This window comes from Homalodisca vitripennis, chromosome 1, assembly GCF_021130785.1.
Source record: "Homalodisca vitripennis isolate AUS2020 chromosome 1, UT_GWSS_2.1, whole genome shotgun sequence".
Classification (NCBI taxonomy): Eukaryota; Metazoa; Arthropoda; class Insecta; order Hemiptera; family Cicadellidae; genus Homalodisca; species Homalodisca vitripennis.
Window position 1 is genome coordinate 12,629,999 of NC_060207.1, and position 18,679 is coordinate 12,648,677.

Genomic DNA, 18,679 nt, shown 5'->3' on the forward strand with positions numbered 1-18,679 from the left:
ATTCCTTTCCTCTTTTGGACAACAGGTGAGGTGGTAGGCGGTTGTAGAGCTTCACACCCATGTACGAAGGTTTCCGCTCGTAAAGCCTCAGACGATGTGCTGGAAGGTTGTAGAGTTCAGCATTTCTGGTATTGTACTCTACAACCTTAGCAGTACAATTTTAATGAAAAAGCAAAGCTATCTGTAACACATAGACAATTTTTACCAGATTACATGATGATACTATTTAAATTGTTATAAGGAAATGAGGAATGGTAAGTCTTTTGGATTACCAACAAATACTATTTGATTGCTTGGCAATATTTTAGCAAGGCAAGATATGAGTCTTGTTTCTCAGATCTGTTAAGTATCAAGATACAACCCTGCTACTAAGCCAAGAGTGACTAGAAAGCACTGTATTAGCTGTTATTTCAGCTAAAAAGACTGACACAATCATTGGCCAGCCCAAATCATAAGGAGGTTTTATATGACTTACTTTGTTACTCTGAAATTTAAATGGCCAAAATAACTCAATGGTCAGTTATCAAAAATTCTAAGCTGGAAGGAAGAGGGGTAACATCACAATGGATGAAAGCATCAATATGCATTGTTTTTCATCCAGAAGGTACTGATTTCATGCTACTGTGTAAAAATGGGTGGCCTGGAACAATAAATTGCTGGCTTCATTAAATTAAAATGCCTGTAACTTGGATCTGGGAACGGTCTTAATGAAAACTCTTATGGAACCAACCATTTTATTGAATAAATAGTTACGCTCAGCCATCAGAGAGTAAATAAGTGATATTGTATGGACAAAACCTCCTTAAATGCATTGTTAGAAGATAAATAAAAATTTCCTTTTTTAAATAAAATTTTAATTTTAGATAAGTCCATGCATTTGACTCAGAAAAAGGATCAACCTATCCTCGAGAATAACATATTCTAATATAGACAAGTATCTAAATAATTCTTGATACTAAGAAAACATGGAATCATCACTTAAAGTACTAAAAGCTCTAAGTGCCTGTAAAAGACTTTTTGGATATAAATGGGAATTGAATTCTGAGATGAACCATAATAAAATCAATGGACATATATGCCGCTCTTATGTGGTGACCAAAACAGAAATGAAGCTTCAGAAACTGTTATGTGTAATTATCTTAGGAGTAATGTAAAACTAGGGCTCTGGAGGATGTACTGGGGTTTACATATCAAAGGAAACAGATGAATATGGCAATGTGACTAATTACAATAGATATTAGGTGATAAAGTCTACTACCTCACAAGGTTATAAGGAATTTTCTGATGTTGAAATGATAAAAAACATATCTGAGTGCAAGATAAAGAAGTGCCGAAGTGCCACTTTGATAACCATAAAGTGTCATCAAAAGTATAGGTACATGGTATACAAAGGAAACTTACCCTACAAAAGATGTTAAGGTGTTCTGAAATTTTACACTGGAGGTTCATGGCAGTTTTTGGAGTTCATGAAACAGGAGTCATGATGGAGGTGCCTTAAGAAAACAAGTCACAGTGAACGAAGGAGAAATCATGAAATGTATTCTAGAAAGCTTATCCAGAACCAGTCTGAATGCTGAATATCTAAAACTATCCAATATTAAGCAGGCTGCTTTAAAAGCACTGGATCCCAATACTCAAATCAAATCAAAATCTGTTTTAATACCATCAAAATTACAAAAAATCATTCACAAAGTCACAGCCAAGCCAGTCTCTATTTTTAAAGTAGATAAAAAGGTTAATACAATTAATTCTGGTCAGTATAAATCTAAATTATACTGTTTTTTCAATGTGTAGAATTAGATGATGTCACAGAATTGTTTGTCAATAAAAATTGGAGTGTTGTGGAAAAGAATTCTTCCAGTGAATAAAAAAGTACTGTCTATAAAAGCTAAAATAATATATTTTTTCTTTATCGGCTATATGTTTTATGTAATATTATGATGTATAATTTTAAAAGAATTAATTGGTTAGTATTTTGTGTTTTGGTTAATTTGTTAAGATTTATTCTATTTCTTGTGTTGTATACATTATTATTACTGTCGGGTTTTAAAAGTTCTGGATTGTGAAGCATATTGAAACTGAAATCTAAAAGACATAGGTTTATGACAGGTTATGATGGCTTGAACTTAAAAAATTATAAAAAGAAGTATTTAATGTTTTAAGTTATTGATAAATATGCTCAAGCCCTTTTTGGGGGGAACAAGTGGATTATGAATTTTGTTTGCATTTCTCCACGAAACCAACCTAACTAAAAATGGATTTAAAGAAGGCCAAATAAGCAGTCTTTACATAATTGTTACGGACACATTGAGAGTGTTGCCTAAGAATAGTTAACGATTTAGACAGTATGTGTTGATGTACGTTTCCCAATTTAGATTTTTATCGATAAATATTCAGAGGAATTTTGTACTACTTGATAGAGTGCTGTGAACGTCATAATGTATCTCCCTTCCAAACTATTTATTCTTCTCTAATGTCGGGGATTAATTCAGATTTACCAAAGCCATCCTTAGGATTCCCAGAATTTTGTTTAGACACAAAATACTTAAAATTACATTATCAACACTTTCATCAAAGCAAAATTTTATTTATTAATGAACTCATTACTACATGAAATTTATCATAATTTTGGATTAGAATGTCTTAAAATAAAAATAATTTAAATCTGAATCATAACAGGACTTGAGTTTGCAGAAGAACTTTGGCCTACAAAAAAGATTCTAGGAGAAGGTTCATATGATGATTACCCTTACAATGTTGAGCATGGCTGCTGATTGGATGGGTGACCACTAAGGGATCCTGCCCTTGAAAGCAGCCCACCTACTTGGTTAAAATAATTTTTCAACCAATTTTTAAGATTTAACTTTCTTTTTATATTCAACATAAAACTTACTAAATTATCAAATTTAACTGTAGAAAACGTTTAATGTATTGTGCAAAAAATAACTTGCCTTGAAAGCTTTTTCAAACATATCTTGACTTGAGATGAAATGTATAGCGTACATACAATACTATACGCACTTATATTATTATTGCATACAAATTTAATTTAAAAAATGAGCAATAATTTAAAATTTCATTTATTTGAATCATTAAACAAATAAAATACAAGATTTGTTTACCAATTATATTTTATTTTTAAGAATTGAAGTTTACTCAGGATTACCAGTAACAGTCAAACTGAATAGAACTAACATATAAAAGACACTGGCTTAGAAGTATAAACATGAAAAGAATAGTACTAAAATTAACTAAGTAATACAAACAAACAACAATGCAACACTCGCTTAACAATAGTTCTTTTTCTTCTCTTAAGACAAGAAGCTTAGAAATTACATCTAGTCCTACAAGGACCCTTGAGCTGCTTCTGGTGTGACAGGATATTCTGGATGGTTAAGGTTGGGGGTAGGGGTTGCATCTTGTCAAGATTTATGAGGAAGAATTTAGGGCACTAATCTTAAGCCATGTCCCCTTGGAAGAAGGATAAGCCAGTTCTGAACTAGCCTCTCCAGTCAAAGCAGCAGAAGGTGGCATCCTTATGTCTAGGCTAGGAAGAACCTATGGCTCTTAGGTAACAAACCCCACCAACTCTAACAGTCATCCCCGCAATAGACTAGATCTATCAAATTTCTGTTGCACCTCAGAATCTTGACATCTTTGCGGTTACTGATGTGCCGCTCCTGAACATCCATAATATTGCCCAGATTTAAATGACACATTGGTTGTTGCTGTGCCCAATATGGGTTCAACTGGAAGATATAAACAACAAACTCTCTTGGGTGTAAATATAGTAAGTTGCATTGCCACCTTACATGTTCTATAGCATTTGTAAAATACTGTATAAAGTTTTATTCACAACTTTATATTTTAATACAATTATTTTTTTAAACGTCCATACTGGCATTGGGATCAAAAAGTTTAAAAATATGAAGACAATAAACCTACTATGGATTTTATTTTTAGTGGACAACAGGAATTTCTCTACTATTTTTATGGATTTCAGCTTATGAATAAATATTAGTTTAAATTTCTAAGGAATCTGTACTGTATCTTGTATAAGTTAGGTACATAATTATATAGTAAATAATTTGGACTACAGTAGATATCAGATAGTGTATAAATAAAAAATAATTAGACTAAAAAGTCCTGTATTTTAAGTTTAAAATATTGTTGTTGTTTAAGTTAAATAATAAATGCTATAATCCTTCTGTAATTTTAAAATGATTAAAGTTTTATACCAATTTTGCTAATAATTTGTGGTTTGAACTTCTACCAACATAAGTGGAAAAGTTCTTTTTTCCTTGAAAGATAGAATATGTACAGTTTATAAGAAAAAGACTTTGAGTGATGTAATAAAATAATTGAACGGAAATACTACAGTTCATGAAAACATTTAGTCATAACTAATTATAGAGTTAACTGGAAAGAATTGTGTCCATCTAGCATAACACATCTATTAGACTTCAGCACTTTGTTGAATAATAATATTATATCATATATTGTATAGCCTACACAAGTATTTATAAAACAAAAATAAAACTAAATGAAAGGAATGTTGATGACTGATGTTAAATGTGTTCTTATAACCCAATAAAAATGAGAAGAAATATTAAAACTAAGTTTATTGCTATTTTTACTGTTTTTTATAGCATCGTAGTAATTGATAAATGTTATGCCCTACACTTTTCGTGCAACATGAGGAAATCTCTGATATAATATAACCCTTTTTGTCAGGTTATTGCTAGTTATAAAACCTGTTTTTACTTGCAAAATGAATAAGAAGTATACAAACGTTACAACAAAAAATTCCCCCAGTCCACAACTAACAGGTATTGGTATTGCACTGCCTTTCCTTCAACTTTAATTTGCTGAACTCGTGTGTGATTTTATATATTTATGTATGATATATAATTAATACATTTTAGCAATATTTGAAAACTAGAGCAACCAGTTTAACATACAATATGCACCGGCATAATAATGCTGCTGTGGGCATATAGCATATAGCTGTGGGAATGTCCATCTATTATATTGCTTGCACGAGTGGGAGTAAATGGACAGTGATTAGAGTGTAGTGGGGGAGAGCGACCTTGAGCATGGGACTATTGTTATCAATGCTGACTATAGTTCAACTTGTTTCTTCATTGTTGGACAAATACAAAGTTAAGCTCCAAGCCTGTCTTGGAGCAATCAATCTTTAGTTGTTGGAATTGAGTTTCAAATTATGGCTAAGCAAGCCGGTACAATGTGTACCATCATGTGTCAAAATTATTTCATCTACTTCATGGTTGTGTTATCAGGTATGCTGTGGATTATATTATTCTAGCTATAGTATTGTTGTTTACTGATGCATTGTCTGTAAGGAACTCAGGATACTGTGTTCTTCAGAATCTAATGCAGAGTTATGAAGTTAAAGCACATAGTCCTATAATAATTAAAATGGTTCTGTAATTTTTTGTATGATTCTTCTTTTTTCAATACCAATATTTCATGATTATGGTGTCAAAGAACTTTTTGTTATAAAATGGAAAATACAGTATAAAAATGTACCTGATGACATAACCTCAAAACCACTCATAACCGTACTAGCAGGTAGCAGTTACCTGCGTTAAAAAGTGGATATTTATGTTCATTTTAATTTACTCCAATCTTAATATTTTTTTGTTCCAAAGCTGATTTTGCCTCTGTCCCGACCAAGAAAATATATATACTTTACATACACAGCTCTGAGAAGCCTACTTTTGCAAAAAGACAACTTAAGATAGGTTTTATAACAATATTTAAATGAATACTATAGTAAAAGTTAGATTGCATTGTCTCTCATATCTAGAACACTGTTAGCAGTTACACGATGCAATTTAGTATACTGCATGTATATGATCAGTGCTAGTTCGAGTGAATTATATATCCAACGCACATTTTGAGTTTGCCTTGTAGTTACGATCAAGAAAATACATCTAAAAATTTGTAATTACGGCCATTGTAATTTACTTCCTTCTTAGTATGTTTTGTTCCATAGTTGATTTTATTTTGTTTCCTGATCAAGAAAATATATAACACAGATCGGAGAAGCCTAATTCTGTCAAAAGAGAACTTAGGATGGGTTTTGTACCAGTCTTTAAGTTTATGGTAAAAGATTTATTAAATATTTTAGAACATTTAGAGCTGGAGTTAGTTCAAAAGAACAGGTAAGCGAAATTTTGTCTTGCATAGTTCTTGTTGCATCTTCATCAAAGTCTTCATAATCAAATTCTGAACTCATTACGTTTTAGGACATTTTCTAAGGTAGATTAGTACTTACCTAACCACTGAAATCTGAAAAGGCGTTAAAAGTTAAGGGTACTTTTTATAAAATTTACCCACTATAAATGAAATAGGAATAGGCCTATACTTATCCTAAGGACCGCTAAAATGTCCATGTAAAATTTCAGTACAATCAGTTAAGTAGTTTACGGGTGAAAACAAAATACACAAGCAAAGGCACTTTCGCATTCATAATATTATATTAGATTAATGCAAGTCTGTTGAAATAATGAAGTATTTATGGAATGGTGTAAACAATTGCATGACAAGATAATGCACACATTCTAGGAAATATTTATACTGTAGTAAATACCTTAACCTTTAAACCTCAATCTGACAATCAACATTATAAAGTCGATCTAAATCTTTTTTCAAGTGGCAATTGACATTATATTGTCGATCTGACACACATGTGTTTTGACAGTACTTATAGTACATATATCACAACTTCCAACACTATTTATATACCATTTTAAACAAAAACTTACTGATTTCAATGGTGAAATTTGTTTTACTATTTTAGCAACAGTGACGTCATAAGTCTTATCAGAGCAATTTTCTTCGTCTAGGCTTTTTGAAAATTAGTGATATATCATAGGTATTGTTTATAATGTTGGTTTATAGTTTGTTATATTTTTTTTAAACTATACTTTGTTAAAGTTTGATATATTTCAAAAATATTGAGTGTAAAAATTATATATTAAAATTTTTTTAATAATCGTATTTATAGTAATAAATTTATAGTAACGTCTCACCACTTTTCAAAAAAAATTTGTGGAAATTTATTATTAATTAATTTATTGTTTTTTAGTGCATATAATTCTATACATTTTGGTATAATTTGGAAACATTTAGTGTAAGAATTATATTTTTTGTAAACTTTAGAAAATACTCGTACCCATAGTAACAAATTTGGATTTTTGTGTACTGTTTGTGGTTTTTTCAAAATATATATATATATATATATATATATATATATATGTATAATTTTTCTTCGAGAGAATCTGGATACTATTATATATATTTTCAGAAATTAGATAAAATAAGGAATAAATTGGCTATCCAGGTTCTAATATTTATAATTAAAATAGGTCCCACCACTTAAAAAATTGTGTAGTAATTTTTTTATGGTTTATGCATAATGTTTTATACCATAATTATCTTATCTCCACATGTTCCTGAAAAAAATAATGTATTACACATATAGGTTTATAGTAATAATGTACTTTTTACATAATATTTAAAATATAGGTACAAAACACTCAAACTTGGGCTGCCATCTGAGGAAACAATGATTGCTAGTTCAAGGGTTAAGTTCCAGATGTTTGTATTAGACATAAAAATCATCAGTCACAAGAATACCTAAATAATAAATTTATAATAAATAATAATAATAATATTTATAATAATAATAAATTATATTTTTACAAGATATTTATGCTCTATTTGAGTAATTTTGAAAAATGTATGTAGAACATTTTTTTATCAGGATTGTTAGTTTCTATTTATACTTAATTTTTTATTTATCAAATCCTTTTTGTTCAAAACACTATACAATATAACAATATACACACATCTTGTATGCAGTGAACTTAAAAATAGGCAGACAACTTTTTTGCTTTTATCAATAGTCAAATGTTAAGTAAAATTTATCAGCATTAATTTTAGTATTGTATTACATGGTTACAAGGTAATTAGGGTAAGGAGGCAGTCAACTACGACTTATGGTGCTTGCTTGTCAGTTTTGACACTGATTTTCTATGTCAAGGATCTGTTAGATGTCGCACAATGGTTCATGACTAGTATGTTGTGTAGTAAATATGCTGTTCAGGTGTCTGCAGAAGCACTGTGAAGGTTTCCTGTGATGTTTCAGTCATCTATCCCTCCACCCTCCACTACACCAGTCAATGCATTCATGTAAAACAGTTGATTACTTTGAGGTTATGTTATTGTAAAAGTGAGTTGGAAGCAGATCCTGAAGGTCCCAATATTCTAGTAGTAAACAATTTAAAATGTTACTTGGCATAACAAATAACTGTCACTTTAGTACCTTGTTAGAACATTATACAGACATATCATCTTTGATTTCTGTCTATTTCTGCACCAATAACCTGTTCTTAAACTTTTCTAAAATGAACATTATGGAATTTTATTCCCAAACCCCCCAACATGTTCCTAATATTTACACATTTGGTGGCAATCCAATAAGTAGCAGTTTTTCTGTAAATTTCTCAGGGGTCACCTTGATTTTGACATGAGATGGAATACCCATATAAACACATTATCAAAGCAACTAAATTCAGCTACATTCGCCCTGAGGTGCCTTTCTACATTTGCCTCAAAACAAGTTCTTAAAGTGGGTTACTTAGGCTTATTTGAGTCAAAGTTGAGGTGCGAAATAATATTTTGGGGATTTTCTAGTGTCATCAACTTTAATAGAGCATTCACTCTTCAAAAGAGAGCGTTGAGGAATGAGACCAGATGAGAGCTGTAGAGAGCGTTTCCGATCTAGTGGGATCCTATCCTTGGCCTCCCTTCTCACTCTTTATTTGACAATGTTTGTTTTTCAAACAAAATCTTTTTCCACATTTTAAATCATGATCATAACACATGGCACAGAAGTTACTTAATTTCAGACTGTTTGAAACTCAACCTTTTTGAAAACTCTAATTTTTATTTTGGTCCTAAACTGTACAATTTACTTCCAAATTTAATCAAAATTCAAACAAATGTAAACAGTTTCAAAATTATTTAAAGGCTTACTTGATCGGGAAGGCTTTTTTACAGTGTCCACTAGGCTCTCATGATACCAATGAATCTTAGTCTTGATTAGACTGATTGTTTTTGTAGTAGGAATAACTTAAAATTGTTATAAGAATTTATTGTGTTTTATATTTAGAATGTATGCTCTATTGTAAACAGTTCTGTTGGTTTTTTATAATTACTTTTAATAGGTACTGATATTTTAACTTGCACAGAAAAGCTTTGTGTTCTATTGTGTGAATAAATTATTCTTATTCTTAACAATAAGTGCCAATCTGTCCTGGACTGAACATGTTAATACTCTAAGCAAAAAGCTTGGATCTGTAATTTGCAGTGAGAAGAATTATGTGTGTAGCTGGGCAAGAGGCTGCAAAGGATGCATATCACACCCTGGTGGAATCACACATCAGATATGGCCTGGCTATATGGTGAGGAGCATCACAGCAGAAACTCAATAGAATGCTGATTCTTCAAAAAATAACTATCAGGGTACTGACTAACTTCACTCCAAAAGAGAGTTTTAGAATAGCCTTTAAATCACTCAGGATTATTACTTTCATCACCACACATACACAGTACATTTACACAGTAGTTGTCTACACAGACCAGACAAACCTCACAATAGGGGAAAATATCCACTCCTACAACACAAGGAGAGCAGAGGACTACCATCTTCCAACACACCACACCACGTAACATAGCAGAAAACCATAACATAACAGACGAGACCTACATCGACATAACACCAGAAACGCAATAGATTTCTTACTCCCAACTCACCATTTGAGTCTTTATGAAAAGAAGCCTAGCTACAGAGGAGCCTTGTTCTACATCAATATGCCTGGACATCTCAAGAAAGTATCTGGACAACGACTGAGTAGGCAACTAACAGCGTGGCTAGAAGACAGACCCTTCCAGTCAGTGAATGAATTCCTGGAAAGAGCCCTTGACTAAATGAAGACTACATAATGAATTTACAAACACTGACTATTACACTTATTTATAACATTAACACTTCTTCTTGACCTTTGTTCTGTTCTCTAAGAATATGTACAAAGAATCTGAATCTGAACCATTGTACATCGGGTGGAAAGTCTTCAAAAATGCTTCCACAGAATCGAGAAAAGCATTCAAAGGCTAACAACTGAAACAACATCTTTAAGACTGGCTGAGGGAGCGACTGTTTTACTCGATAAACGAATACTTCAATAACCTTCAAGATAATTGACATTTTAATGCAAGACTAGAACTTCTAAATCTTTTGTAACACACATGTAACTTTTTGACAAATGTATATTTCTTTAAAAAAATCATAATAGAGATCTTTGATGTATTTGATTGATTGATTGAATTCTATGACAGATTCTACAAAGCTTATCACTGCAATCATTGTTGATTTTTGTTTTCTAAAGCCATGTTAAATGTTTTACAGAATATTACTACTTTCTAAATGTGCATAAGTCTGTTAAATACAACTTTTTCATAAATTTTTTATAATAAAGGTAACAAAGATATTGCTCAATAATAAGGGTCTTATTTGGTAAAATGCAACTCTCAGATGTAAGTATTTCTAACAAACAATAAATATATTAAAATAACCATTACTTTATTTAATTGTTTATTCACAATTTGTATAACTGTTATTAGGATGTTATCATGCCTCTTGAAAATGTTTATTGTACAGAATTAATAATCTTTATATCTCCATCTTGAGCATATTTTAAGTAAATTAACATGTAATCAGTATTGCTCTAAATAAATTGCAAAACAACAATATATTGTTATTCAATTAATATTTTGCAAAACAATATAATTTTGTGTGGTGATTTTAACTAAAACTTACACATTGATGTATCAAACATGGTCCTCCAAGATTTCAGATTCAAGATTATTTATTCCTTATTAGTTACAATTTTAAGCATTGCTCAAGTAAACATATAAATGAAGCTTCAACATAATTAATTAACCAAATGACACTCTAAAATAATATAAAATTGCAAAATACATACATTCAAATTAAAATGCCATGAGGGAAAAACTTAAAAATACATTTTTTTACTCATTTAACTAGGTAATAGGTTTGACCGCAGATATATGTCTTCGGATAACCTCACAATGCATTGAACACGACAAGACAGTTAACAAGATGTTTTGCTGTGTTTTATCAGATACACTTGTAAAGTATATGTGACCTGACATGATGCGATGGTCTGTGATGTCTGTCCAGTTAAGACCAACATTTAAGAGCTGACTGTAGTGGGATGGCTGTTTTACTCCATAAGAACTATATTAAACCTCAAACACTTTTACATCCTTCTCTTTTGATATAGAAGTATAGGTGATTTCTTATTTTATAGATGTTCTAATGCAAGATATAATATGCATCCAAACACTTTTTGTTTTTCTCCCAAAGTGTGTACTCAATAAGTTTTGAAATTGTTATCTAGGTAATATAAAATCAATTGAAAAACTAAAAAGCTTTTTGATGCGTATTAAGTATATTTTTTTAATGAAACATTCCCCATAAGTCTACAGTCAAAAATTACGGCATATAATTAATAAAAATCAATCATCAAGATTTGAATAATCTTAATGATTGATTTTTAACACACAATAAAAATAAAACTAACACAACAAAACAAACCAATGACACAATCTAAGACACTAACAACTAATAACCAACACAACACTAAACAACTGACACCAAGTGACACCAGTGTTGAGTTTAACATTTATCTTATTTAGCTAAAATCAGTACAAATCAATACAGTACATCTGCCTCTTAAGAGAAAGATGAATAATAACATAGAAAGTTCAATTTTTTAGCAATGACATCCCAAATAGTATTTAAGACATCAATGTTATGATGTTCTTTCAGATTAATATTAAAAATTCTAGGATTGTTTGAACTAAAATTAGCATTTTATCGGCGATCATAGAATTAGCATAGGATAAGGTACTCTCCTGATACTTGGTGTACAGTGCATGAAGAGTTTTGGTGATTCTTTCGTTCTACTGCGATGCATACTGAATGTTTTTTTTCACTTAGGATAAGACATTTAGGAACCCCTCATTGTACTTAGATCTAAAGACCTTTGCACCTGCTTTCGGAGTGATAGGATTTTCAGGGTAAGTAAGGTTTCCTGTTGAAACCAATGAGGAGTAAGTAATAGTAGCCTCTATATCTCTATACCGTGCCAGAAGAAGGACATCCATCATGGAGTTACCCAGTTGTAAGTGACATCAACTTTACTATACACAGTGTAACAAGGAGGTATAAGCCGGCCAGAAGTGAATCCTCCCAGGGTGCATTTTAGTGTAGTATGTGACTAACCAGGGTCACATGACTCACAGTGTACAATATTCAGATTGAGTTGTTTAGATGCGGTGTGTGACGGAAATCATAATTCTGAGTATTGTTTACAGACGGAAGATATTTCATTTTTGTGTTGTGTACTATTTTGTGTAGTCTGAGGCAGCTCAACTTAAAGTTGTACTAAACAAGGATGTAGCCAGCAAGGAGATCCAAGGGGTCCAGGCCCCCAAATTGTTTAATTCTTTCAATAAATTTTTTAGTAAACTATGATTATTATTTGAATAATTCAGTATTACTGACTTGTACTACTGAAAGATCGTTCTCAACAAAGGAAAGGGTCAAGAACTTTTTAAGGAACAAAATGGGGCCTTACTCTTTGTCTACTACGGGAAGATATCAGTTGTCTGGATCCCTGAAAATTTTCCTAGCTACGTATTTGGTACCAAACATTTTGTATTAAATGCCTCCTGTCACTTCTTGTTGTGTTATGTTGTGTACAATGAAGTTTGTGGCCGGCCTTAGATACATTTTTGAGATAATTTTGAAATTCAAAATAAGGAGGAAGTTGTACATTTTTAGATCGTCATAGTTGACTCCAGGTTCGTACCAGGCTAAACATTAGACTAGATACTGCAAACCTCTCCATCTCAGTTGGTAACTACACTCATTTTTATCCTTCTGAAATTTTGTTGTGTCTTATATTGGCTAAGTATTTAGCTAAGCGTTTCCTGCAAGTTGTTGATGAACAGAAATCCTACTTTTGTCGGTCTGTCCACACGATAAGAGTTGAAATTTGGTGTGGAACTATACTTTTATTACCTCACACCACTCATTAAAATGGTGAACATCGGTATGGGAGTCTTTATTTCTGTCTTTCAAAATGCGGCTCTGGTTACAGTGGTCTTATAGGTAACCATGTAGACAATGAGATATATACATAATTATCAAGCATAGTAAACAGAGTATATTGTGAAGGTTAATCATTTGAAATATTTTGTAACTTATAATGATTGTGATAAAGTTAGTTATTGGATTGTTCGGATTTATAAAACACTTTATAAATTTATATTACTTGTGTAGTATTTATACATGTTTATAAAAGAAAAAGATTTTATGTGTTTATGTGGATTGTTATAACCAGAAATATAGAGAGAAACACAATTTCTGTTTAAAATTTTACCTTTATCCACTTTAACTCATCATTATTCAAAGAATAATTACAGTAAAAGAATCTTATACAGCATGTGTTTTATGTCTCTTGAAGAACGACATATCAATCATTGAGAGTTCTAAGTTAATAATTAGAGGTGTAATTAATTTGTTTGTGAACCCTTACAAAATTGTTTATTATCTACCATTTTGAAATTTTCAAAATATTGAATGGTACTACACGTTCTGTATGTAAATACTAATTTGGATTTATGCTCATTAGAATTGTATTTATTTTTAAATCAGGCAATATTTATTTCAAACTGTCTTTACTGTGTTTACTCTTAAATGAGGTGCAGATCAAGTGAGGTACAGTCACAAGACTGAATTCTAGACATGCTGCACCCGACCCACTGTGCCACAGCAAATTTCTTAGAAGGAGCATCACTAGCTGGACAAAACAGGAACACTCCTTTTTGGCTAATGTGCTCAATAGCTCGTAATAGTACTCGCCCTCAATAAAATATGATTTCAAACTATAGAATGACTATTCTTGAAATCCCAATTCTAATGTTTCACGAATGGGTAAACACTGCTCTTTATATGGGGCGGCTATGGCCTTCTTAAGGTTTGCCAACCCTTCTCTTTCAGGAAATAGATTTTGAACGAATCTTCCTTCACCAATTGTAAATCTTGGTCGCCATTATCTTGCACTGGTTTTAACTGTGGATTAATTACTAAATTAACAAATCAAGTTGAAGTCTTGATCAACGCAGGGAGCTCTGATATTTTTATATCAGAGACTGTTAGATGTTATAAAATTCAACATTCGTAAATATCCAACGAAGCACCAAATATCTATAGCATCAACCAGTCATGTGTCTCTTCTATACTCGGCCATTGTAACCTATTGCAATTAAGTCCCGTCACTACTCTGAAGAGGACAAGTTCATACAAAATTATGTTAAAGACTGCTCTCGGAAGGAATAATTGAACCTAGTAGATCACCATGACAAGCCCACTAAGTTGTCATCAGTAATAGACACAAAAGACGTTTGTGCATTGACTACTTGCAAACTGTTAACAGCTTCATACAACTTGATGCATATCCTTTACTGCATGTAGAATCATTTATATCAAACATTGCTCAGTACAAAGTATTTAGTACAATTGATCTAAAGCATACCATCAAATTCCAATTCTTCCTAAAGAACAACCATTTACGGTATTCGAAGCTAACGGAAAACTTGACCAGCTTAATCATATTCCTTTTGGTGTTGCAAATAGCGTAGCTTGTTTTCAAAGAGCTCTTGATTAGATTATAGAATCAGGAAATCTTTCATATACATTTGCTTATCTGGATAATGTTATTATAGGTGGTCAAAACCAGACTGAACATGATCGTAATCTTTCCAGATTCACAAAAGCAATCAAGAAATACAATCTTACTGTAAATAAAAACAAATATAAATTCTCACAAGCTAGCATTCCGGTTCTGGGATACATCATGGAAAACATGTCTATACGCCTTGATCCAAATCGAATGATGTCACTTTTAGAATTCCCCAACCCAAACAACAATGCGTCTTAAAAAAGCTCTTGGTATGCTTTTTTACTACGCCAAGTAGATATCAAAATTCTCTGAGAAGATTCGGATTCACACTAATATAAATTCATATCCTTTAAATAAGCTTGCCTTCAAAACTTTAAAAGAAGAAATAGCAAGTTCCAGTATAACTGCAGTTGATGAGTCTATCCCTTTCACTGTCAAGACAGATGTATCTGATTACACTATAGCAGAACTTTGATTTCTCAAATTTTGGTATATTGTTCTCCAAGAAACATACAATACGTGCTGTATAAGAATTTGTTTACTGTCATTAGTTTTGGAATAATGATGAGAAGTTGAGAAAGCTTACGTTTAAACCGAAAACCGTGTTTTTTTTTGTATATTTCATTACTATAACCCAAAATAACACATCAAATTATTTTTCTTTTACTTGAATACATTTATTGAAATTATTTCCAAGGTAATGTAGGTGTATATTTTAATGTGGTAAACGATGGAAGTGAGATGTTTAGCATGTGAGAGAGGTCAACGGGACCCAGTTCTCTCAGGGATTTTCTTTAGAAAAACAAACTATACCTCTGAGTGTCAAAATTGAAAATTTTAAACACCAGTCTCCATTGGGAGTCGCACTCGGGGCTAAGATATTATATTATAGCTGTGGGGTGAACACAAAACTCAATTTAAGAAGTCTGCCTTGTTAAAAAGTATATTAACTGTTATTATTAAATATTTAAATACTAGTGATTATCAATTTAATAACAATTATTTAATAAATAATTAATATTATTTTTAATAATAGTGAATATTTTATGAATTGCTCCCTCGGTTAGACAAGGTTTTATTTTTTGGCAAAATTACTTTAAATTAAAAAACAATCATAACAGTTTCAATAAATTTAATTGAACACTTTTAAATTTGTATTACTTAAAAATGTTATTAGTTTAGTTTTTATTGACCGTTTGGTAAAAATAACATGTTATATCTTTGTTTTCAGACATGGAAAAATACACATAGAACCTTATTTAAAACAAAAATAGCTTTCATAAAAGAGACATGGTTCTGACTGCCAATACCTAAGTAACATCATTGTTAAAATCTGGTTTTACAAAGACTTAATAGAACTGTATAGTTGGAAATAAGTGAAAACAAGGTAACTTGCAGTAACCTAATAACTTGCAGTAACCTAATAACTTGCAGTAACCTAATAACTTGCAGTAACCTAATAACTTGCATGTTATTTTACATACATTGGCGAGGCAGCTGATATCAGTTATGAGGAATTCGTTGATTCATAGAAATCAAAATCACATAACGCGGAGCAAAGATGTAGAACAAGGAAATTTTGCTCCATACAACAAAATTAGTTCCACTTTTAATATTCTACAACTTTGCTATTTGTCTTTTCCACCCCTTTAAACCTTTTGTTGTCTTGTTCAGGAAGAGAATTATTATAGTAGGCATAATAATGCTGATTATGCAGCTTTGGCCGTTCATTTCATATATACTATCCCTTGTAAATTGTACTTTATCTGAGCAATAAAGCATTATCTGATTCATTTTGATTTCAGCATCAGCATCAGAACTGGTATTTCAAGAGAGTTTATCAAAGATAAGAACTTATTCTAATGCTTCAACGCAAGAAGAGGCAGTGAAAGGTCTTATACAGCGAGTTATCGGTGACAGAGCTAGTGAATTCAGTATTATGGTGAATCCAGAGATTCAACGAGAAGGTGCAGATGTTTTTAAGGTGAGAGTGCAAAATATAGTGTGAGTTAGAACCAGTGGCACACCTAGAAATCTTCTCTGGGGGGTGTCTGGAACACTGTGGAGTTGGGAGTGTGGAAACACTCCAAGTTCAGTTGGGAAAAGTTTTAAAATATTAAGTTCTAAAGTGGTTATTTTATAATGCATTTAAACTAATAAAAAGAACAACTTGTTGTCCATTTTTGTTCGTAACACCCAAATTATTTGGTAAAAATTAATTACTTACTAAAGAACTTGTACATAAATAGTTTTGGTAACAATAAACACAGTATATATTAATAAACAAAGTAAAGTGTTAAAAGTAATAATAAAAAAATGTACTTAAAAAACTAAAAATCCTTTGTTTTATTTGAGTCGTAATAACATTCTTGAAAAAAAATCAGATTAAAAATGTTTTATTTCACTAAACATTACAGATAAAACTGTACACAATCATACATTTGTATTGGATTTGCAATAAAGTACAATTTTTTACACTGAAAATTGTGTATGTTTGATTTTTTACAAGTTTCTAAGTTGAAAACTTACAATCACAAAATGTCAGTAGATATTATATAATTAATACAATTAATTTAACTGAAAAGTAAAATTTTAAAAATAAAATTTTGAATGCTCTGATATCTGGACTTTAGTATTATTCAACGGTTACAGGCATTCCATATAAAAGGATTTTAGTATTTTTCTGTATTTTATCACACATATGTATACCAATATTTCAAGTAACTAAATATTAAGTTACTTTGTCACTTTATTTCAGATATATAAGTCTGAGAATGACTCTATAGTGGAAATTGAAGGCTCTTCAGGAGTGGCTGCTGCCTGGGGGTTCCACCACTACCTGAAGTACTTCTGCAACTGTCATATCTCCTGGGATGATAACCAACTGAATTTGTCTTCAGTTCTTCCACCAGCTAATGTTCAAAAAGTCGCTAAGGACAGGTAAGACTAAGTGTAGCACTCAACTATAATACTTTGATATACCAAGGACCACGGGGAAGAATAATCAAAGTCCATTTTTCTGCTAAATTTAGATCATCATGGGAACAGGTGTATTACTACTGATAGTTTTTACCTATAATTTGTTAGGTAAGATGGATAATAGTCGCTCTGTTTGAATAGAGAAAAGATTGAGACTAACAGAAAAATATGATCATGTCCATGCGTGGCAAGCATTGGAGATCGGTTCGCTCCCTCCATTCATATCTGATTTATATAAATTACAAAAGTAGCTTTTTCTATAAGAGGCAACTATTATATGGAGGGTGATAAGGATATGAGCCTTATAAATGTAAAATCTAACACCAAAATACCTGACGAGTGAAGGAATATCATCAGCAATAGCAGACTCAAGCCTTCACCATTTACTGGCATTGATTTTGCCAGAGAATTCAAGTTTGGAGCTTGGGCAGGCTTCTTATCTGGAATTTATGTTTAAAAGTGCCCTATTATCATACAACCAGAGTTTTAAAAGTTAACCAAAAGGAGCCAAGGTTTGTCTTACACAGGGAAACTACCTTGGAAGGTGTTTTAAAGCTTTTTTGTAAGAACCAATAAGTAAAATTACTTCACAATGGAAAACTGTCCATTAAACCTATAAAAATTAATGATGAAAAGAATGATAAAACACATTTAAAACAGTTCTTGGCAAATGTCGACTCTGAAGCATTTTACAACTCACTGGTTCCTGCCTTTGAAATGGGCGAAGGAGAAGATGACCTTAAGTACACAGATAATCCACCAATTAATGAAGTCCAGTAACTGGAAAAAGCGATTGAGTTCATAACATCTTTTTATTTTGAATTAAGCTTTTCATG

General features: G+C 31.5%; 1 protein-coding gene across 2 annotated transcripts in view; it reads left to right on the top strand.

Annotated features, from left to right (window-relative positions):
- The first annotated feature begins 4,920 nt into the window (after positions 1 to 4,920).
- The window catches only part of LOC124357298 (alpha-N-acetylglucosaminidase-like), a 48,062-nt gene continuing 34,303 nt past the window's right edge, over positions 4,921 to 18,679 (top strand). Inside the window, exons 1-3 of one of the 2 annotated variants that reach the window (XM_046808970.1) lie at positions 4,921 to 5,300; positions 16,670 to 16,848; positions 17,623 to 17,804. In XM_046808970.1, coding sequence (XP_046664926.1) covers positions 5,225 to 5,300; positions 16,670 to 16,848; positions 17,623 to 17,804 — 437 coding nt within the window. In that variant the 5' untranslated portion in view covers positions 4,921 to 5,224. The remainder of the gene's footprint in view (positions 5,301 to 16,669; positions 16,849 to 17,622; positions 17,805 to 18,679) is intronic. The other variant, XM_046808961.1, reaches the window with a different exon arrangement.